At 42.2% G+C, this 25,032-nt stretch overlaps 1 protein-coding gene across 7 annotated transcripts in view; it reads right to left on the minus strand.

Annotated features, from left to right (window-relative positions):
• The window catches only part of zfhx3b (zinc finger homeobox 3b), a 143,131-nt gene that overhangs the window by 26,995 nt on the left and 91,104 nt on the right, over nt 1-25,032 (minus strand). For 5 of the 7 annotated variants that reach the window (XM_050058033.1, XM_050057955.1, XM_050057697.1 and 2 more), the window contains exon 6: nt 3,433-3,540. The exons of the other annotated variants lie outside the window; for them this stretch is intronic. In XM_050058033.1, the coding sequence (XP_049913990.1) occupies nt 3,433-3,540 (108 nt within the window). The remainder of the gene's footprint in view (nt 1-3,432; nt 3,541-25,032) is intronic. 7 annotated transcript variants of the gene reach the window in all.

Here is a 25,032-nt window from a genome sequence, read left to right on the forward strand (position 1 = left end):
TTCACCTCCCTATCTCCCCTACACTCACCACCCTGCCTTTCTCCTTGCTGCATCCCCATACATGCAGCTGCTGCATAAATACACCACCTGCTTTAATGAAGGAAGGTAAGGATCCTGTCCCTGTGTAGAAGCTCTTCCCTTCTTGCCGGTGCTGTCTCAGCTAGGTGAAGAAGGTATGGGGAGACAGGAAAGAGCCTCATAGCTGTCCGGTTATACATATTTCATAACTAGCATTAAAAAATGACCCTTTGAATCACTAATCACGCAGGATGACACTGTCCAAATACATTAAGATTTTAGTATTCCGCTTATAATTACTTTTACTGTAACTTGTATTTTCTTCTCTCAGAATATACACTTATGATAATATACTGTATAATCACAAAAAAGTTGCACCACATATTTCGTGCAGTGTTGGGAGCATATGACATTTACATATGTCTGAGTGCCTGTACATGTACATATATGTATTATCTTTGAGATAAATAAAAAACAACAGAATAATGAAGGCATCTTTCAAGAGATGACATGCTGAATACATATGCATTTTACAAAGGCTTCTGATGTACCTCTAAATGATTTTAATGAATACTGAGGAGCTGCGGAACAAGAAAGAGAAAATAAGATTGACAGTGGCTTTAAAAAGGAGGAAGCCTTTTTTCTGCGTTCGCTAATGCCGTCTGTCTGACAGTGACTGTCATTTGTAAAGGAACAATGTTGTGCTCTGTTCCAACAGCTACATGACAACGATGAGAAGAAATACTTCAGTAGTTCTAATGATGGACCTTAGAAACAGCTCAGCCTCAGACAGTGGGAGACCGAGCACCTTTCAGATAAATAACAGGTTGGCCAAGATGCTCGTACACCATATTCTAACATACACACACCTTTTGTGCGCCCACTGTAGAAACATCTTCAGACAATCACTAGCCCAAACAAGCGCTCCTCTGTTTACGAAATGCATTGTGAGGTCTTCCTCGCTTTTTTCCCTACAAGATAGCTTTTCTGCACTCGCTTTGAATGGGCATTGTATTCATCAATCACAAAAAGTTTGAAGTACAAAAAGGGACCCTTCCATTAAACTACAGCTGTCTACCTTTCGCTGACAACACAGCCTTGAACCCACCACCCCAACCTACCCACCCACCTTTTCACTGACATCAAACAGAACCCTCAGACCTGGTTCCCTAATGCACATGCTATTTTTAACTAAGCGTTTCTAATAAGCTGCTGGGAAGCTGTAAATTTTTCATATGCAAGCACATATTTCCTTTGTGAAAACACAGAAACACACTTATTTGGTGATTAGCGACTGACAGAGGGGAGGAAAGGAACTGAATATGCTTGTATCAAATTGCATGCCTTTCAAAAAGGAGGAATCCTAATGCGAGGAGTCGTCTTCCTGTGCACCACAGGTATGAGTGAATTATTAATCGGCCAGCTCATTTTAATGCTTTTTAAAGTGCTTTATTTTGATGTGCTAAAACATACTTTTAGCCATATTCAGTCAGGCATGCATATCATTATTTCTTCCATCAAAGAAGAGTGTCGCCCTTTCAAAGAGCACAAACAACTCAGCCTCATTTAAAATAGAAGTTCGAATATCAAAGACATTTTACAAAGGCTGGGCTTCAAACACTGTGATGAAGTTTTTTTTCCCTACACTTTATAAAAAACTTAGGTATGCAAAAGGTCTGAATTGTTTTCCAGCTTTTAACCTGACTAGTGTAAATCAAAACATCCTGCAGTAACACAAGAAGTTAGACAAGTGAGAAGCATCTATCCAGGCCTGTTACTGCTCAGTGTCATCATTATCAGAAATCTCTTCTATTGAATAAGAGATGTCTTAACTGCCAACATTGTTTTTCTAACACAGGCGTACAAAGTAAATTGTGCATAAAGAAGAAAAATGAAGCTATATTTCATTTACACTGGCGTTGGAGAAATCGGTAAACAAAAGCTTTATATATAATTAGACGCAGCGATGCACATACACTGTACGGTATGGGATACAAAATCTAAAGTTTTAGATTTTTGCTTTAAATTTCTCATTAAACTTTGAGAACATGTTTTATTCATATTGAGGAGATGAAGCTGGGCAGCTCAGTTGGAAAGGCAGCTGCATAGATTCTGTGTTAAAAGTAGGGCTGGGCAATGTATCGATATTATATCAATATCGTGACGAGACTAGACATTGTCTTTTGGATACCGAATATCCTAAGTGCTGTCTTTTAAAGGCTGAATTACAGTAAAGTGATGTAATTTTATGAATTTACCAGACAGTTCGAGCTGTTCTATAATTTGCCTTTACCCACCAAGTCATTATATCCACAACACTGATGATTATTATCAAAAATCTCACTGTGCATCAATAGTCAACCCTGCAAAATCATCACAATATCGAAGTATTTGGTCAAAAATATTGATAAACATACAATATTTTTTCCCCCACAGTGTATTAGAGTATTAGCTCCAATGCTGATTGTGCCTTTTTATACTTGTCCAAGCACTTCTTCTGTTAACAGTACCACAAACAATAGAACCACAACTGCTATAAGAACCTCAAATGGCTGTGTACTTCCACCATCATCAGTGCCGTCATCTGTCATTGTAAGCAGCCCTTCTTCTAGGCCCTTTCAGACAGAACCAATCATACCAAAACTCCAACAATACTCAAACTTTAAAAGTTTTTTTTTCACCATGTGGAGTAGTGATCGTCATAACTGACAAACAGGAAAAATTCCACAAATGTATGCATACCTAATTTGAAAAAAACGTAAGATTCAAACCTTAAATGTGTCCAAAAATCCTGAAAACACTTTTTTTTTTTTAGGACCCTTGATCACAGCTTGTTTCGGCCTCAAGCTCCTCCCCTCACCCCAAGCCCAACCCCCTGCTTAGCATTCACCACCTACAGCTGTCAATTAAGACATCCACATGTAAAACCATCTTGATCTGATAACTTTAAACACAGGCAAGTGTTGACTGTGTCCCTGTGTGTGTGTGTGTGTGTGTGCAGCAAAGTTTAGGAGGGGGCATTGCTATCACGTGTGTACACACATGGCTCAGCTGGAATTATGCATGCAGGCCCCACTCTTCACATCACCCATTGAGCAAAGACAAAACATGGGTCACATGTCACCTGAACATATTACCTAAATTGATAGTTTATCCTCACTGTATCTGATGGGATTTAATGCCTGGAAACCTGCAGCATGAAAGTGCAGCCTTTGAAAACTAGAATTGGATTTAGGGAGGTTTGTTTTTTTAAGAGAAAGTGTTTAATGCTTAAAAAGGCTCTCAATATTTTGTTAAAAAAGGTTTACTTTAATTAGACAAAAGGCCTGTTGTTCAGCACCATTCAGGTGCAGGGCCACATGTGTCCTGTGAATAGTAGTCCCTAAATGTGTGTGGTGTAAATATTGGCCTTACCTGTCCCTTTGGTGAGCTCCTTCTCCCCCCCACTTTCTCTGTCTTTGGTTTGGTCCTCCTGGTCTGTGGTGGTCTCACTAGCAGCCTCCACATCCTCACTCAGCTCTCCTGAAGGGGGAGGGAGGACGGGATATGTAAATTACCACGCCATCAGAATTGGTGGAAGCACTTAAAGGGACGGCAACGTTTTTTTCTATAGGAGCTTGCAACAATTACATATGCTGACACACAGTTGCAAGGCTAGCAGACAAAGAGGGCAGAATCTGCCTTCTGTCCTGTGCTGTCTGATCATCACTGTGAAATTTGTTTTGGCAAGAATTATAAAATCAGGGCTGAATTATGGGGGGAAATTACAGGCAAATATTTCTGATTATTATCATGCTTATTATTTTAACTAGTATTATTGTTGTTATGTTACAATTATATCTGTATTGTATATTGTATTGAGAGCTAATTTATTATATTTCTCCATGTATTCAGGACCATGACACAAATATGGTTTCCTCTGTTTAATGTGGACATAAAACTGCGGAAGAAAAGCACACATGTGGCCTGAAGTGGGCAGATGGAAAAATAATTGTATGAGCAGTATCCTTCAAAAGGAAGACCTTATAGTAGACAAGCTCCCATTCTCTTTCTCACACATGACCACAACACAAACATACATTACTGTCCCCTGCTGCAATCTGCTAGGTTACTTACCAATACAAGCCTCATTTCACTTCTTCTATTCTACTGTTGTAAAAAAAAAAAAGAAGAAAAATCATAAATATTTAAAACTTTCAGAGCCACAATTCATTTTATTTTTATGCCAAGTCAAAGGCAGAAATCCCCTGTAACCACCTTAAAAGCCTCAGCTCGATATATCAGGCCATTTAGGAGCATCGAAGTCCAAACAATGGATATCCGATAACGCCATTTGTAAGTAACACACAGAGGAAAAGATAGCAAAAACAGATAATAAAAAGAGCATCAATCTTGTTTATTTCCCTCCAGTGCCCCCTGAACATCCCCTTTGCCTGTTAAGTTTGTTTAAAAGTAGTGGGACTTGCATGCAATCGCATTGATTTGACAACAGTAAACTAGGCCGCAGTCAATAGGCCCTATCAGTTATTACACACGTCAGCTAATTCACAGCAAATGTACTTAAATGCTCTTTTGAAAATGCTTTCATGCTCAGGTCTCTACTCTATGAGCTATTGATATATTGACAATGCTACAACAGCTACTGAAATATCCTGTTCAAGTATTCAGCCCTGCAGTCATCACACATCCAATCTTAGCTCACCACATGACTACCCACAGCCAAAACCACTTTTATGACGTTACATTACCCCAACACTCACTGTTTATCCTGTCAGTTGTGAAACACTGCATACACTGTATATAGAGTTGACATCGTGTTCTCAAAGTCTGGTATGTGTCATTATCGCAGATACACTTTGAACACTCATACGTCTCTGAACCACATGGCTACTCTCACAGCCCCCTTCCTGATGACAAGTCTTACTCACAGAGAGAATACTCAGAAACATTTTTTTCACCTGAAAGGGTGAATAGAGATATTGTATGCAAATAAGTCATGTTTATAAATGAAAAATACATCAAAGAAAATTATTGTTTGACATTTTATTCTCTGCTGTGTGTGTGTGAAAGAAAATCAGCTGCTCTGCTGGCTATAAAAAGGTTGGATATTTAAGATTATCTACATGTTCTGCTATTTTAAGACATATATAAACCTGTCTTGCTTGTTAAAGGTTGACTGAATACACACTAAGACTACAAGGTCAATGGATAACACCTTTGTATTACTTGCAGAACAGGAACAATATCCTCCATTTCCTGCTTGCTGACACAAATGCTGCAGGACACAGCTTTGTGAGCAGAGTGATTGGTGCATGGATTGTGTTGTTACACATTATTGCTAAAAGCCGATCCTGTGATCCAATGATCCCGCGTTTAAATAAATATATTTAAAAGGGATGACTGACTCCTTGTAAAAAGCATATTTAAGTGTTCCCCTGATCCCACACACATGAATACATTTTATTCTTTTATTTTTAACCATGTTTCTATTATGTTTCCAAGGCAACCCATGAATTCCATCCAGTGCAGCCCATCCCGTGCTGGTGAGGCGGATCTTAAACATTCCCAGAAAACCAGAGATCTCCTACCAAGTCCTGAAATCCCATCTAACTCCTGCCTGCATAAATACCCGCAACTCGGCGAGAATTAGGATACTGTACAGCTGCATAGGTGCTCAGATTACAAAATAATCCCCAGGTAAATTTTTTCACCTTTAAAAACGGGGCAAGGTGTCATTTCTTAGCTATGTGACACTTGTAGTGAGACTAATTCCCCACCTACACATTAATACACACTTTGTGCTTAAACATTACATTGATAGGCAGCCAACATTCTAATGCTACTCAGCTTCCCTGTACCCACCCCCAACTTCCTGCACACATACTGTACGTGCTCACATGTGCACTGATATTTATTCCTCCTCATGTTTTCAATACTTCTTTATTTAGATGTTTAATCAACGCATATGACACTTTTAGCACACGCAACACAGAGCCCCGTCCATAATTTATGCAGAAATGCAGACATTTAATTCCAGGAGCGGCGTTACATCTTTAAGTGGCAAATGGCTTTGCCTATTCCTCATCTCATCTCCAACGGTATTACAGAATGATTAAAGCCAGGCCGACCATAATTAATGAAAGGTCATGAGTGGCCTAAGAGTAGGATACAAATGGAAGAGACACTAAAACTGTAGCCATAGATTAACTCTGAAAATAGATGAGGAGAAACACTCAAAGCTATGGCAGCAGGCCATTTCTAACCCAAATCTGAGAGATGTTAAGGACAATAGCCTGAAGGTTGTCTTCTAATTAATTGTCTTCATTAACCATCCTAATACAATGATATGAAACAGTTCCATTAATCTAATCATGCAAACTGAATAAGCCCATTGCCGACACAGAGATTACACTCATCTGTTCTGAGCATATAAATATCAGCTTTGCTCTGCCAGTCACTCAGTGGGGACAGTCCATGGGCTCTCTGTTCCAGCATCTCGCAGACACGCGCAGACAATCGCACACACACACACTCACACACACACACACACACACACACACACACACACACACACCATACAGACGCTTAGCAGCCTTCCCCTCTTGTGTTTTGCCAGTGAGTGCAGAGGCTTAATCCAGCCCATAGGTGTCACTCTTTACAAGCTGGGAGAGAGCAACTTGCTCACACACATTAATGAGGTGCGGGGGGAAGGGGCCGAGCAGCAACAGACAGAAACACACGGGGAAGGGGAAAAGGGAAGAAATATGTGGAGATGACAAAAGCAGATGCTATGCAAGAGGCGTCCGGTGAAGATGAGACACTGAAAACGGCAAGATTACCTTCAGATGAGAGAGAGCAGCCTTCCTTTCCCCTGAAGAGCAGTGATTACACTAATGCTAATCAGACTGACAAGCACAAACGGCCTAATAAATAATTGATGGTAACCACTGCACTTTCCAGTATTCCTTCCCAGACTGTAGAGAAGAGCAGCAGCAAGTAATAATAGTCACTCTAGATATCTTTCACTAGGTCAGGCTCCTCCTCCATCCTCGGCCTCAGCAGAATACACTGCTATGATGATAACTGCCTTTCTTAAAGTACAGAATTCCAGTCCTACCTGAGAATGGCTCCAGTCTTTTCCTCAAAACAGCAGTGACAGCCTGCTCTTTTTTGTTGCATATACAGTATCTCAGTCAACAACACTGTCTTGTCTGTCTCTCTTGGCTTTCGTAAGTTCTGGAGAACCAGCGCGGGGGCTGAGCTGAGCTTCTCCCTCTCCCCGGCTCTCGAGTAGGGCTGAGCTCTGCTTCTCTCTGGGCTCTTGTGTGGAGCTGTGTGTCTAAGCTCTCATTACTCTCATTATGATTATTGAGGCTGTTGTTATCATTTTAACCAGGTGTCACAGGACTGCACTGTAAATCAGAGAGGTGTGCTTCCCCCCCCGGCTTTATCCAGGGCCGGACAGCTTCCTTTTCTTTAACGCTGCACTGTCGGATAAAAAGCAATCTTATTTCACACTTCACAGACTCTATCTTTCTCCCCTACTTTTTCTTTTAAAAATCCCCCTCTTGCTCCCCCCATCATCCCTTGCACCCCTTCCTTATATCAAAGTTGTCCTGACTCTGGACTAGAGGGTGCAAAATGAAAGTGACAGGAGGGTACCATGGGACAATGAGACACAGGACCCATGCTGAGGGCTTTCATGCATTGTCCGCTCCTCATATCAGCACCTCTGCGCCCCATACGCAAGACCCCCCTTTTAGAGCACAACACACAGGAAAACACTACCACCCCTCGTAAGCCCCCTCCAACGCACACACTCATAGAAGATCCCTCCTTGTGTCCTCACAAGCTACCTCTCATAAAACCACAACAGAGCAAAGCATGCCCACAACCTAGCCAGAGAGAAGAGGTGTTTGCTTATGAACACCCAATAAACCACAACATGGTTTTATCAGTAACCGTGCTGGCCACTGCACTACAAGCATGTGTATGTTGATCAACCTTATGTATCCCAGTTGTATAAATTTTTATGAACTTCAACTTTAAATAGGAGATACAGTCAAAAATGCAAATGGTATTATTCAAAATGAACCAAAGTGTAGTACAATACGCATAACTGCCCTTCACAATCTATGTAAAATGTTACACACAAACACAAGACCTGCCACACACACAAAATTAAAGTGTATCTGTCTCTGTACTCTTTTTTTTCCCCCTCACTCGTGCTCTCACTCCCTCTCTCCCACACACTTTCACATTTTGAAAGGAAAGAAGAGTAAGCTACCTCAGCGCTGCTGGTCGGAGTTACGTGTTAGATTCCTGACCTGTCTATGGGGGGACTCGCTGGCCTCTCCCTGCTGGCCCTGCTGTGACCTCGGGATCTAAATGTGAATGAATACTTTGTGTCTCCATGGGGCTGAGGGCAGGGGGGGGGGGGTAATATAGGAGGAGGAGGAGGAGGAGGTGCAGGAGATGGAGGAGGGGTACGGGGTTAGGGCAGCTAATAACTAAAAAAACTTTAAACGGCAAGTTAATCACAAACAGCAGTGATAGCTCACACTGCCTTCCAACAGCACCGCGGCTACCCCCTCCTCCAACGCTCCACTGCTCTCCCGGTGGTGCCTGCTCATCAAACCGGCCCCATAGGTCTTCCACACAACACTTAATTTCATCCCCCTTGTGTTTCAAAGTCACTGGCTGTTTTAAAGGAGGCTCGGCGCATTCAGGTCACAAAAAGTCACACACAGAAGTCATGTATTCTTCAACAGAAAAAAAAAATTAAACACTAAATGCTGCTAATTTAGCCGCGTTTGGTGAGTGAGGATGTGTTATTGAGCACCATGTAATGTATTAAATATGTTCCCTAACGTGGTATCTCCTGGGAAAAGATACTAATTAGAAATACTTCTCGTGATAATGGCATGTTTAGATACATTGCAACTAAAGTGGATAAAGTGAGTGCCGCTCTAGTTATTTTCTCTTTGTGTGTTTTACTTGAGTGATGAAGGAGAGGAGGATCTAGGTTAATGTGGCTACACAGGGAGTGAGCATTCAGGGACTGCTCACTCTTCTGTCCCAGCTGACACACACACACACACACACACGCACACCACACTGTGACTTCCTTGAATGTCCAAGATGATGACCGCTCGCTAACACATATTATGTCCACAATGGAAGATGCAGGCTGTACTTTTCCCTGCTAGGATGGTGGGCTAAAAGCCTGGATAGGGGGCAAAAACATCACTGGGCAGTGCTCTTCCATCTACTCTGCCTGAGGGACATTGTCCTGCACAAAGAGTCACTCTGCCTCTCTGCCACCCCCCGCCATGCATTTATGCTTGTCGTCTTCCACTGCTGCCTCCTCTTAAATCAACCTCCTTTTATTAATGCATCTTTTTCTTTTTCCTCCAGCTCACACCACAATGCCTTCACCTATTTGCAGCTATTCAAAGGGACCAAACAGAATTGGGGTGGGTTGACGGAGTGTGGGGGTGGCTGAAGGGGTGTCTGAAAAAAAAAAAAAGAGGGAGGAAAAAAACCCCATCACCACTGTCATGAAGGGCAATCACATCAACTCTGAAATATTCACCAGTGGGTTGGAAAATGCGATGGTACAGTTATGACAGGAGAACAGGCGACTCCCCCCCCACTCTAGCCCACAGTCCCCCGCCCCTCTCTCCATCAGGGCGGAAGCACGGTGGACACTCTGAATATGTATAACCCGGAAAATGTATTGATTTTTCATTTGGCAAAAAAGGGACACAAAAATCACATAACCTGAAACTGTCACAGCTCTTTTGTTCATAGCTCATCTCTCCTGATGTTTGGCTTTTGCCACAAACTCTCTTTAATTACCAGGTACAGCGAGCTTCAGAGCCTATCTCCACAGAGACACAGCCACATACAGCCTGCTGGGCTTAACAAGACAGCACACATCTATTATATATGACATACACCCAGCAGCTTTTGTTTCATATCTGACTAATAAGCGCACTGAATATGACTATACCCACAGTTTGTTTTGTTATTATACACAAGATATAGTGCAAAAAGCTGTCTTGAAGAAAACCTTGAAAATTAAAAATATAGTCCGCCACATTAAAAACTGCACTTTCGTATTAAAAAATAATGCTGGACAGACTCTGGATTTATTTGATGTGCTTTTCTGAAGCGGTTCTGCTTAACATGAAATTCTATTATCGATCTAAGTTTTCCAAGGTACAGGCAGGTGCTTGTATGTTTGTCTGAGTGTGCACGCTTGTGTATGTGTGTGTCCATTAACAGGTACTTATCTGTTTATCTCTCCTTTTAGGCACTGCAGACCAGTACAGTGGACTGTCTGAAAAAGATCTCTGCCTGTCGATTTATCGAATGCGCCATTTGCATATCTTTGTAGTGCATCCATCTGCCTGTGGACTGTTCTGTGGAGGTATTAGCTCAGAAAATCAATGTTGCCATGGTTGGATGTATGTAGCGCCTACCTCGGCGCGTGTTAGGAGTCCGGCTCGCAGCTCCCACATGGGTCCTATTTAAATGAGTCCTGCCGGCACAGGCTTTCCTGCCAGTCCTTCAATCTTTGCAAACTTAAAGTACACAAACACATTTCTCAGCATAACCCTCCAGAGTGGGCTGGTTTGCCATTCTCCTCGATGGTCATCCTGCCTCCTTGTCTCCATCCACAGCCCAGGGCCTAACCGGCTGTTTGTTTATGAAAGCGTGCGCCCAGATAAAACAGAATCCGACGAGGTTATGAATACCAATTTTGCTAATCAATTTTATTTAAAATATAATAGGGCATCATTGATGTGTGTTTGCTTTCAAAAGTTGTAAGGCCTGTAAGTTCAAAAGTTTGAGGGTAGTTGAGAGGAGAGGTGGTGGTGTGTTTTATCTTATTTATTACGCTTATTTGTATTTATTACATCATACAGCTGTACAGATATTAAGACAGTGTATGTGTGGGGATTGTACTATAGATATATATTTTTGTGGTAGAGACTGCAGTGGATACACCAGGCAACTTTTCCTCTAACAACTACCCCGGCTGGTTGCTCCTAGCTAATTGCTAAAGAAATCCAATGATTACACTGCACAGGCACTTTAAAACATCCATGAGAGTGCTACCACTTATTGAAAAAAAAACTCTTGCTACCTCTATCCATTCAGTTTCTAATACAAATCAAACACGGGGAGCTTTCTTTCACCATTTGTCTTTCTTTCTGTTCCTCTTTGCATAGCCCATCCATTACTTTCACATGAAATATGAAAAGGCAATATCCTCTCTGTGTTTGTACTGAAGCGTAATGCGATTGTGTTGTCATTTATAGGAAATAATCGCAAACCTCTCTTTCATTTTCCAGTTCAAATAACCATGAAAAATTAGCCTTCAATGTCAGGGAGGACAACAAAGGGATGCACACAGACTATTGCTTCACCACCGCGCTTGACATTTCTCCTTAATAGGAAAACGGGTGGTTGTTTCTATCTTTCTTTTTCAATCTTTTTCTTTTTCTAACCTCGTTTTTTTCCCCGTAATTAAAAAGTTCTGCACTCAGATCTTTGTAAATCTTCTGTGCGTCTTTATTCAGTGTGGTGGGTCTGCGTGTGAGGGAGGGTTGGAGGGTTAGAAAACTCCGGTCCCATGCACATTGCACCCTGCTCATTAGCACCCCTACCCCTTTCTGCTAATGGCTACTGTTGGAGGGAGATGTCGCCAGACAACCACTACGGGGCCTAGGTCGCCGTGACTACCGTCCAGCAGCCTGATAGATAAATAATTCAAGAGCTATCAGACTCCCTGGCAGCAGAGCAGCCCCAAAAACACACACTTAGGACACAGCTTGTAAAGGCCTTCCTAACTGATCAGCATTTAGCCCTTACAAATGATGTACAACCAGATGTCTGTACAAGACCCCACACAATTAGCCATAGCAGTAGTCAGAGGATCCTTTTAATTTAGAGAAATCTTTATTTTCAGTGTGAGCAGCAAAGTAATGGTAATTGCTTTCTGTATTACTGCCATTAAAGGCTTAATAGGCAGGTTGTTTTCCACTGTAATTATGTACAAAATAATCAACCAACTTTGCAGCGCAATTATTGGAGATGCATTTAACCAAGTTTATGTTTTGCTCGCAACAATAGGTATGGAGAAAGCGAACAAAACTGAATATCAATACCATGAGGTGTTTTGTAAGAATGTAAAAGAATCTTTAATATTATTTTAGTTTGGTAGCAGACATCACCCGTACTGCTAGTTTCTAAACCTTTTGATGTATTTACATGTGATTATAATGGCAGATATTTTTGGAGTGAGGTTATGTCTCAATCCAAACTGTCATCAAAACATTTACTCATATATTTTTATATCTCCCAAAAAGGCTGACACTAAATGCCACTAAAAAGCTGCAAACCCTCAAAGACACAGAGGCTACAAGCCAGGTCAGCACCCTACTCTGGGTTATGATGCACCAGTGTTTTTCCTTTGACTTCTGCCTTTAATTCTTTTGAGTGCAAAGAGGTTTAAGCTATAACAAAACTGGATAACAAATTCACATCTAGATGTCTGTTCAAATGCAGTGTTATGACTCGTATGGTTTTCCTAACATAATACTTTATTCTTATTTGCATACTTTTAAAACTGGATTTCATCTGGCACCATGGCTTGTGATGCATATAATGAAATTTCCTCTCAAAAGGCTAATGAAAAAGACTCATCTCATGCAATTAGCAGCTCCTTTATTCACTTCTTGTAATGTATTAATTTATTATCACATAATTCTGGCAGCATTATTTATTTATTTGATTATGCGCACACCTTACAGCCTTAATTACAAAATAGACTCAGAGCCAGATGATGGGATGCAATGGACCAACTCAACCATCATTTAAACTAGTTATCCTTCTAATCTCAGTGGTATATCCCGCCTGTATTAATCTGAGCCTAATCAGTATGCCAAATTGCTTTAGGCTTTCAATTTTACCTGAGATTCGAAAATGCCTCAGATTGACACTTGGCAGAGCACCCTGCATGACGACGCCATTTTTTTTTTTTTGTGCTGTGAAGTTTATTCCAACGACTGGTTCAGTTGAGCCTATCCACAGTAGGTCAAACTCTATCGGTTTCTCACCACAGTTTGATCATTAGAAGACAGATGTATCCAAATAACATACAGTTAAAAGGCGTGCGCTTGTGCACTACACGTATGTAAGTAAACTTGGCTTTGTCTGATTCTTCATGAACATGTCATAATACTGTGAAAGTGGGCTGAAAGCTCCTAGAGGGGTGGAACCGCGCTGCCCGCTGTGCTGCTCTCCAGAGAAAGAGACTTGGAGTGATTACAGTCAAACACTGCTACTCAGTTATCTTTGGCTCAGCCACAGGAGAGGGAGAGGAAGAGACAGGCAAGGGAAAAAAATGGAACTGATGATGTGGCTAAAACACGGGCCGGCTATTCTAAAATGACCAAAATGACTAGTATGTCTGATACTGTTCTTGTAACATTTACCCCATGCTAAAAAGGAAAAAAAAAGAAAGCCACGGCACCCTTGAAGCAATCACTGAGGCTAAAAGATCATAGGATGAGCACCAAGACTGTCTGATGTCCACTCGCTGCAAGACAACCATTTACAACAAAGTACATTCTTCCCAAACACTGTCAAGAACAGCTCTGTAGGGGGAAGAGATATTATTAGAGACATTTCAAATGCCCTTGGATTCTGAAGTGGAGGCCAATTAAATGGCTTTGCAGCATCCATTTTGTGCCAAGTGAACAGGTATGAGCAGGAGGGGGGAGGGGAAAGATTTGATGGCAGCAGGGAGGCAGAGGGGAGAGAGCGCACTGGCAGGTAGGTGTGGTGCCTGATCGGCCTATCAGCAGACTCCACTAAGTACATTTTTTTAATTTATGCACATTTGTGGAACATTATGATGACACAACATCACATAATTTAAGGTAACTTTCACAGGAAACTGTTATGTTAATAGTCTAAGGATCACATCTGCAGCAATTGTAAAACGCAGGGTTTATTCTGCGCGGCTCCGCCTCTGTTCAGTGCTGACTGTGCATGTAGGCATGGAAATGAGCAGGTTGGTCAGAGCTGTGGAGTCCCTAGCCTCTCTAAGGCATGGTCAGGGATTAACAACCCCTGCCCTATGGAGACCGAGCCTGCTGCTAAATTGGTGCTGTGCTATACCGCATCTCGCATTTCTATTGTATGCATGGCTGTGGTTGTTAGTGTTGCTGTTGTTTTTATAATGGGTGCCGTTATTGTCCTTGCTGCAGAAGACTCTTCTCACTCATTAGCCAGAGGTTGGCGAGTTAGGGGTTAGAGCCCAGTAAGGTACAACATTAATTATTCATCTCAGTGGTTGGTGCTTGGGTGCTGCTATGGGGCCTAAAGCAGGGACTCTAACTAGCAGAAGTCTGCCTCTGGAGGACTGCAGGAATAAATAATTGAAAAAAAATGTTATGCCATGGGTGTCAGTTACCAGGAGAAAGCAAACACTAATCACCAAACTAATCATTAAAACAAGCTGCTGACAATAATATGGCTCTCTGTGGATTCATGGTTCCTCCCCTGTGTACTGATCCAACATCCTAAAGCTCCATCATGTCCTCAGTCTAGATCCTGCTTCTGGCTCATAAATGGGCCCAGATACAGCCCCCTCCTCTACATTCAGCCATGGCTTCTGTTGGCTCCAGCCAGGACCAGTGGCCTCCTGAGAAGGCTGTGATAAGAATTCATTTCTTCCTATTATGTGCTCTTGTCCACTGCCTCAGTTCATCAGTTCAGTGCAACCAAGTCAATGAAAGGGCCTGTAATGAAGCAATCAGATGCAGCCTGGTTCTCTGGGCCCGGCACTCCATTCTCCGCTCCCAGACCCTAGCTCCCAGTGCAGGGTGTGCGTTGGGGTGGGGTAGGAGGGGGGGCTGTGGCAAGGGGGGAGAATGGACACAGTCTGCACAGAGGCATTAATTCAAGACCTTGCCTTTCATAGACTGGAGGATAAGCTGCTCTCACATGTGCTTCACACCAGGTCTGCTGTCTCCTGTGGATTCAGAGAATCATCCAGTTTTAGAGAGCCCCATTAGTTAAACCAGGCTCCAGCGTTGCCACTAAACCAGCCAGACAGGTTTCTGCTGGACTCTATGCTCAGGTTACCGGTGAAGGTGGTTTGATGGAGCTCCCTTTCTTCATCTCCCACTATCTGCACCTAACCTTTTCACTCCATTGTCCTCACTGCCATCTCATCCCTCCAGCCTCCACCTCTTCAACATGTGGAAACTATTACGGGGAGTTTGGGAGAGGAATGTATGTGTTGAATCTTAATCGGTGCCTTAAAGTAGAGGATTCCTGGTCTCCTTTGTCTTGTAATGCTGTGAAAGTTTCATTTCAAATTAAAAAGGGCCTTTTTGATCTACCTAATATTGTTTTCTCTCCCTTCAGGGGCTGGAAATGGTTGGTGTTATCTTTGATCAGCCTCCCTTCTTTATCCCCTCTTATACACACACGTATACAGTGCAAACACACATGGTTGGAGTATTTTATGGTCTGTGCTACGGAGTGGTCAGGGTTCAGGGCTGGGGTGCCAAGGCACAAAAAAACAGAGTGCAAAAAGAAGGTATAAACTCAGGTTGATACAGAGCAACAGTGATGCTTACAAGTCGCTAACACAGCTTATGCAGAGATAAACTCGGAACCTATGTTGCTTAAAACATAAGGTTTTCCCCGACTCCTATATTGCCCCTTCATCTTCCCCATCTGTACCTCCTTTTCCACCCTCCGCAGCTCACCTGCTGCCAGTTTTGGCAGAAAGACCCTGTGGCTGGATTCTACCTGACAAGAGCTCCTTAACAAGCAGCAGTCATTAACCTCAGGAGCAGGCAGCTGCCATGTGATGTAGTGCACTCGGCCTGCTGCAGAAGGGCCCTATTGATCCAAGACATACTTGGTGCCTTCCTGGATGTTTATAATCAATATGCAAATGGCCCGCGGCATTGATTCAATATTAATTTTCAATTAGGGAATTCTCGGGGGGTCCTGAGGGGTCAATACAGAACTATTCAGAGCAAAGGCTTGAGCAAGTTGCAGGCATTGACGTTCCTCTACCCAAGACAACTTACTTACTGTTTATTTAGCCTGCCCTGCTGTAAGTCCCGATTAAGGCTTCGGATAATAGGCTGAGAGACAGATGGGCCTTTCTGCACTTCTGCAACACCCATTACATAAACTGGATTTTGGTCTAAAGGGCTTGTACCAACTAATAAGTCATCATCTCACACTTAGTTCTGTTTCTTACTCTGTTAAGTCTGTTTAGGGGAGAAGACTTAAAGTTAAAAAATAATATACTGTAGGTATTTGTTTTTACCTAGGTCAGACATAAGTGATAAATATATGAACGCATTTTAGGTGTTACTTATTAAATATACAACACAATTAACACATTAAGTGATGCTTGCGCCCTACACGGCTAAACAACACACATTTTTCCAACAAGCCTCCATAATTAATTGAAACCAACTGCAGCCGCCATGTAATGCTCAATGAGTGAAAAGCATTTACTGTAAATGGGCAGAGGAAGGCACGGTGGGTAGGGCCCGACAAGCTGCATGACTGTCATTTACTTAACACACTATTGTTTCCGAAGTCAGACTTACAGTACAGCACCAACTGTCACACAACACTTGCTCCTTTGTTTCTTCACAATACCCTGGCGCTAAAATGCAGAAAACCCTGTTTTATTTACATCATATGAAGATGTGATGAATGGAAATGTTGAGCAATGAGAGAGGTAATGAATTCCAGGTAAGACAATTCTTACTGTAAAACATAAAAACAATAGTATTGATTTATAAGCCTGCTATTATTCATGTACAGACAGTGTGTCTATCAGAGGGAGCTGTGGTTTCTTGCTTGGCTCTGTCTCTCCGGCTTGCTCTTTGTTGCAACTGTCAAGACAATCAAGCTTTTGTGGCCATGGACACGCACTATAGACTTATTCTTCACCACAAGCTACACTACACATAACATGTATAATTAGAGTTGTAATAATTACATTGTTCTGAAGTTATTGGCCAACAATTATGTTTGTTGTGCCACCAGTTAATTTTTGCTGTGTGAATACTGGGGGACATTAGAAACCTCACTCTGACTCTGTACCTCTCCGTCTGCAGTTCAGAGAGTTATAGAAAAAGAGGATGGAGGTTTAGGAGACTGAAAGAAAGAAGAAGGGTCCTTACAAAAACAATAAAGTTCCAGCTCTACGAGCATGAATCCCCATATAAAGGAACAAGATGAATTGGATTAGGTCAGAATAGGAAGCTCTGACTACTTTAGATGGTTCTTTAACTTCAAGGCCGAGGCAGCAAATAATGTAGTTTTATTTAAATACAATATAAAATATGACTCTTCAAAATTTCTTTCCAATTCATTTGATAACACGTGCAATCACTTCACAATATTTTTCTCCCTATGGGCTGTGAATAGACCGGTTGAGAGTGCAGCCTTACAGCCATGCTAACTCACAGAGCAGTAAAGAGGCAGCATGAGAAAATTGCTAAGAGTATAACAGAGATAACCTGGTTGGACTATTTGCTGCGCTTTCCTGTAGATGCACTGCCTGAGGTAATTGGTTTAGGGATAACATTAATTACCACATTGCTCATTAATGGATGAAGCCTTTATTGGTTCCATTGATCAGCAGGACCTGTTAGCCATCATCCTAAGCAATGGTGGATGTAACAAGCTTACATATTGGCATATCAATTAATGCAATCAATTCCTGTCTAGCAGTTGCCATTCCCCCTGTCTACCCCGCCCCCTTCCAATCGCCCCTTCTTTCTCCTCTATCATGTATCTGGATGGCCAGCACAAAAGGCCCACGTCAAACCAAAGTTCATTAAGAGATTTACTAATTGTTCCTTGAGCGGAGATCGTTGCACAGTAGACTGATGGAGCTTATGTTACGGTGTCGGGGCAAAACAGGTCTCCGAGTGGCCACTAGTGAGAGTAGTCCAAGGGATATCAGGACCTGAAACTGAACACAGGAAGTGCAACATACAAACTATAACACTACTGGTAGAAAGTTCAACTGATACTACGCACATACTGTAACAACTTGATACTCTAACGTGCACGTCAGCCCTTTAATATTAAAAAGTTCAGTAGTTTAAACTTTTGCTTCTCATGTGATTATAACTCACAATGCAATATAAATGCATCTAGTAGTGTAAGGCATTAAATTAAAAGACAATCTTAAAGTAACAGAGGTATCCGATCCCCAAGTTTGATACCAAGTCGGGGGTCTATCCATTCATTTACATTCGTATAACAAATTGTGCCTTTTACTTTACTCAGGATAAAAAGCTTAGTTTCAAACTTCATTTTTCATGTAAGATCAACGCGCCTTTAAGGAGTCATTGATTACAACTTAAAACCCTTCTTGTGTCACGCGTGCTCCAAAGGGGCAACCGACTTCAAACACAAGGCTGGCGCACCCTGGTATAACATGGCGAAATGGGTAGAACATCAGAAATGAATGAGAGAGCAGGGTGCGATAACTGAGAGCACACCATGACAAAGTGGAGGGATTTACCGTTGGGCCCGCAGCACTTCATTTGCTTAATAACAGATCATTCTATAAGAAAGTGGCTGCTCTGAGGGGGATATCACCCAACGAGGATGTCTCACTTGCAGAAATCCTATTTGAAGACAACACCTTTTGAGCGCTCATCCTCCTCCACGCCTAAGACGATCTACGCGCATGACAGGCCCCATTAATATGATGCCCCGTGTAACCTTGCTCTTTCTCCCTCGCTTCCAACAGGAACAAAACTGATAGCCAAGGAGGAGGGGCATTATGTTCTGACTGAGCATGTAACGGGAGGGGTGATGTTCATTTTGAAAAGATGTCTTACATATCCTCCTCTGAGCCACCTGGAGCCACTTCTTAGGAGGTGAGAGAAGTACGAGGAACAGGGGTGAGAGCTGCGTTTATTTTCTTGCAATCATGTTGGAGCCAATATTACTTCTGTGATGAACATCCCCAGAACAAAGAGGTGGCCTCGTGCCTCTTGAGTCTATCTTAAAAAAATGTTTTTGCTTAGGGTTTGGGTTCACTCACTTCCGACTACTATCTCAAGCAGTCGTCATTGCATCTGTGGGTCTGTGACCAAAAGGAATAAGAGAAAACTGATAGCACTAACCTGACACAAGCCGACATACATAGACAGTACACCTGAATCCATCTGAAAATACTGCAGATAGCCACGCAAATAGGCTAAATAGATTTTTTTTGTCTCTAAATTGTGTTTACGTATAATCGTTGGAGAGAAATGCATTTTCAGACAGGCAAGGCAATCATGACCACACACACACACACACACACACACACAGAGCCCTTAGTTCAAATTAAAGCCTAAATTCCAGTCTTACCATTTATCAAACATTATTATGACAAGCGAAGCTAAACTAAGCTACGTCTATGCCCACTCCGCTATGAACAAAACTTGTTTAACAAGCACATATGCTATTGTAGCTACAATTAATTCTTAAATACACTATGTGGAACACCCCTCTGGTGATTGTCACTGCAATTCTGTGAAGGTCACAGTGAGAGTGAGGGGAGACATCATGTTTGTTGGACAGTGTTATGTGTCGTGTGAGAGACCAGACGTGCATGCAGTTAGTCGGACAACCCTCGCTCGCTCGATGCGGGACCTCCTGAAGGCCCCTGTCCCCTGAGCAACGCACAAGTGGGCTGAGCAATTAACAATTTCATGCTGATTGCCTGAAGCATGTTTTGCTATGCCATAAAGATAATAGCATGAAGGGTGCAGCGGCAGCAGCCCCCACTCCACCCCTCCTCCGGTGTTCCTCTATTGCTTCCATCTCTCAATTCTCTCCTGTGCAATTCACATGTTGGAATGGCGCTCTGCCTGCTTGCTTTATTAAAGACACTCTCCCTGCTTAGAGGGCGCATTTAAGAAAAAAAATATATAAAGATGACTCCCTGAAGAGTAAACAGGGATGATTATTAAAGGGAAGGAGAAAACTAGAGTCTTGGTCTCCCACTGGCTTCTTGATTTGAAAGTCTAATTTGGCAACTGCACACAACAGGCGTGCAGGTAGACAAAACAAACAGGTTCCATTTCCCCAGACAAAGAGAGCATGCTCAGAGTGGCGGCTGGTGACAGCCCTCATCTTCCTCATTCTCTTCCCCACCATGGCATGACAGCAATCCACTCTGACCATGGAGCTCACCGCTGTGCAACAGGAAAATCTGTGCACCACTAAACCTGCTATACAGAGCAGAGCATAGAAAAAAAGCAAACACTCCAAGAACGTGGCACGAAACACGAGGCTCTCCCCTCAATTATATCAGTAGTTGTGCATGTGTGTGTGAAACTAAAATGGTGATGTTGTCTGTGAACAGAAAATGAGATGTGAATTATCTTTATTTCACAATTGTTAATATCTATTTGTCTGGCAAATAACAGGAAAATACTTGAGTGTATTTTCAGAGAATCTTCTATTGTGACTCAATGAGAAAATACACTGTACATGCAGACAAACGGATAGAGCCACAGCCACCATTGTTAATGAGTGGACAACACTGACTGTAGCACACTGTCCCCAGCCTGGTGAGTTCACGATATGTGCAGAGAAGCCATGAATTACCTCATATTTGAGCTGAAGTGCTGCCTTGATACTACTAATGATGTTCCTATGTTAATGAATGCAGATTTTATTAATGCAGTGTCTTAACGGATCATATTGGCAATGTAAAAATGTGTTATTTTTGATTCATGGTATGAACAGGAAAGAGAAATTTATATTCTCCATACACTAATTTAAGAAGGTGTCTTAAAATCAGGTGTGTAATACACAGGGAGAAGCTACTACCCACTATTACTTAAGTTCACTTTGTCATAGTGGCAAATGGCCTCTGGATACAATGTGCATTTTCTTTTCTGAACATGCCAGTAAAACGTTTAGAAGAGAAATCACTTTTTTAATTAAAACACACTTGTAAATGACTGACTACATTAAGTCTGACAGTCTAACTATACAGACAGCCACATTATCAACACTATAACCCCTTTGTTATTGTTTTTACTGTGTGAAAACAAACCCTAAAGACATAAGGAGGAGCTGTGGACAAAGGGTTGCGCCACCAGCCCCCTCTGCCCCTCTGGCCCGCCCTCTCTGACCCCCCCTCACCTCCCAGGCTTCTGGTTGCCCTTCCACCCCCCGGCTGTGTGTGAAAGTCCAGCTGGCGCACTGACTGCCTCGACACCTCGGCTGAACGTGGCTGCATTACAGGCCCCATATTGTTTATGATATGGAGCCTGTCATTAATTTGCATTATTAAGTGGCAAATACACACACACACATACACACTTACCATGTGATAAGGAGAAACATGTTTTTGCGTTAATTTATACGATACAATGTCACACCCCCAACCCCAGACACACCAACAACACACACGCACACACTTATAAATTGCAGTCACATCCCCCTGCTAGAAGGGGATGATAATTGCAGACGGCCAATAAATTACTGCTGCCTCCACATCAATTATAAGCATCACGTCTGGCAATGAGGAAAATGAGATCTTGTGACAAATTTCATGAGGCTTGGCTGCCCAGCAGCCTTTCTTAACATGCTACAGATAGCAATCCCTTATCTAGCCTCTGTAATGGGGAGCTACGGATAGAGAGATGGAGCTGCAGCCATTTAATTAAAAAGCTGGGGGTAGGGGGTGGAGAGGTGTAATTCATTGAAAAGGCACAGGAAGGAGACAAAGCCTTTGTCTCCAATACATATTTTGCTCAAAATTGTCACTCATCAGAGGCCAAGCTTGTATCTCCTCTGACAGCAATTCTGGAGATTTTTCCCGTCTTTGTGCTCATCTATCCACTATTTTCTTCTCTGTGTCTCTCCCTTCTCTTTCCTTGTTTTTTATATTTCCCAGGAGTCCACTGTTTTCTCCACTGGGACAGCTCCGGCGTTTTTTACGAATGACTGCAGTGGACAGACAGTGGCACTGAATGAAATGGCCCCTGCACCTAATTGTATTCCCACCTGGGGAAAGCAGGCAAGGGCGGAGGCTTCAAGCACACAGCAATGAGGATTTATGGCAGATGGGGAGACGGCAAAATAAAACACCAAAAGGGATGGCTCTTAAATCTCATTCCCAGTGCAATATTCATTGTAGTTGCAATCGGGTGTGCTGATAGAGCATTGAAAAAACGACCGCTGTGTTCAAATTATGGCTGTACTCTCTACTAATATTTAACATCATTAGAAAATCATTAGAAAACCATCATAAAACCTGGGATTATGACCAGAGCATTAAACACAATGATTATTCAGTGTGTTCCTTCGCCGCTTTGCCTTGGAAATGAGATTTGCTCTGCTGCGGCTATGTAGGGGAAAAGTAAGAATATTTTTCATAATTACTGTAACATTTGAAAAACATTGGCTTGCATGAATTACTATACCATTACGCAGTTGTGTTTGTCTGCCCAAAAGCAAAGTTTTCAATGAGGCTTTGCATGGGATATTGTTAATGCATTTTCATGGGGGCATCAGCAGGAAGAATGCCAATATTTTTACTAATCCTTAACCTTACAAAACTTCGGCAGTCATGTGGGTAGCAGGGGCACACTGACTTATAGCTCGTGTTAAAAAAGGAAATGCAAAATGCAAAAATGATATTCATTTTTCTTGCATCGTCAACAGCATGATCAGACTGCAGTGTCAAAGGTGGTGAGACATGAGAGGGACAGCATCATCTTTGGTGTAGTGAAACCACAAACCATTAACTAATCCTCAGTAATGGATACCAACTTCTTGAGGAAAACGTCTAAAAAGAAAAAAAAATCGAGCAAATCTTGGTTTCAAGACTGCAAATAAGAGTGTATATATGTTCTACTGTACTCTGATGTACTACTCTACTGGAAGAAAGGGAGGGCCAATAGTGTCAGAGTTGAGTCTTTACTTTTTGGGATTTCTCGGCAGCCCCATTATCAAGAGCAGCCATCAGCACAAAGATAAAAGATCCTAATGGAGCTGGCCCTGGTGGAGATGAAAGGTGCAGAGATGGCACACTGTTATGAATCTCTAATGCAGCCCATGTTTCTAAGGTAATGACTGACTCTCAGGCCCCTTTCACAGGCTTCCCTGTGTAGGGCCCAGGCGATAAAGGTCTCCTATTTCTTGTCACTAAGTAGTAAGGCAGTAACCCCGTGGCCCTTGCTCTCGCTGGTTCTGGAAACCATCCTGAGAAGGCACACAAAGTCTGGGAAAATAAAGGCATATCTGTGTCTGCTCTTATTTAGTCAACGAATTGACAAAATCAGCTCAAAAGAGTTGCAAGGTTGAAAATAATGCTCCTTGTCATCACTGAATTTGACTTATGGTCCACTGCTGCTCCTCAAATGAGCGGCAGTCGTTGTGATAGCAATGAGAAGTGACAGATGGCATAATTTTGTAACTGTATGTTCAAAATAAACATCTCACTTTCTCTGCATCACACAGAGGACAGTAAATCTTTTTCATACAGTCAGATGCGGTAGTATCCTTGTTTTACAGTAAGTGACTATGAACAACATATTCTTTTTGGGTCAGGATGAGCAGCAGGCTAATGTAAGAGCAGTTCCTTGTCAAGCTTTTCAGAGTAATTGAACTGACACTTATGAGAAGCAATGTTCTTTTGAATGCATTACTTGGCAGATATTCGGGCTTTTGTCCCTTAAACTTTGCCAGCAAAAAATGATGCCCTTTGAACAACAGGGAGAGGTGAAAATACATAGTGAGAGAAAGAGCAAGTCTTCGCTCCAGTCCCTTTCACAGAACCTAATGGATTGTGAGCACTTAATGCATTAATCAATCAATATCTCTCACTGTACATCAACAACGCGACCAAGTTATGAATGACCTTTGTAACAAAAAAAGGACACTTTAAATGCACACAAGATTGCTCCTAGGTTAGTAACTTGGGGCCGGTTTTTATCACGCATGATTACACCTTCACAAGGCAGAGGGCCATTAACAGTGCACTAAATATACTGAGGTTAGTTGTTATACAATTTGCACATGGATTTGCTGGAGGTAGTGGATAAGCTAGGTCCTAATACAGAGATGCCTCATTTATTCGCATGCTGTGGCCCAGTCATCAGAAGAAAATGTGGGCACTGTGCATTTCTGCAAACCACGGATATGTTACATTTGTATGTTTCATATGTATCATATCGCAGTTTCTAAAGAGACGTAGGTAAGATTGCATGTATTTGAGCTGAGTCTCTCATCGGGAGGTGGATGGGATGGTGGATGGCGTGGCACCTGGGCGGGATGGCTGACAAGCTGCAGAGACCAGTAAACAACAAAACTGTTTTTTCTTTAGTGAGATATTGGTGGCATATTCAGCTGTGATTGTGCCACCAAAACACAATCTTTTCCTAATCATAACCAAGTGTTTTTGGACCTAACCATAACCACACCTTAACCATATGAAATAATGTACAAATGTTACAGATCCATGGTCTGCAGAGACGTACAATGCCAACAATTACTCTGGTGATTAGCTTGCCTGCTGCTGATTATACCATATTCTAAAAGACACACAAATTCAGAAATGTTTAAAAAGGGTTTAGATCCACTTTCAAAATCACACCAAGGCCATCACTGCTTCTTGTGCATGACAATCCACTATAAGTAGCAGGCTTGGTCACCAAGCAACATAAGAATCGCTCTGAGAAGACACCATGAAAGGTAAGTGCTCCTCTTTGTTGTATGGCTCAAATACTGATTTAAAGACTGTCCCTATCTTGAGAGAAAAAGAATAAAAAAATCCCTTTCGCTTGAGAAGAATCATTATAAGTACTGGGGTATACTGCAATAATTGCCCATTGAAAGTCATTTTCAGATTTACATGGCTGTCAAGGTCTGTTCAGTGATCAGAGTCAGTTAGATTAGCAGCTGCTACTGTACTGAGTGACACTG

The sequence above is a fragment of the Epinephelus moara genome, chromosome 1 (genome assembly GCF_006386435.1).
Source record: "Epinephelus moara isolate mb chromosome 1, YSFRI_EMoa_1.0, whole genome shotgun sequence".
NCBI classification, from domain to species: Eukaryota; Metazoa; Chordata; class Actinopteri; order Perciformes; family Serranidae; genus Epinephelus; species Epinephelus moara.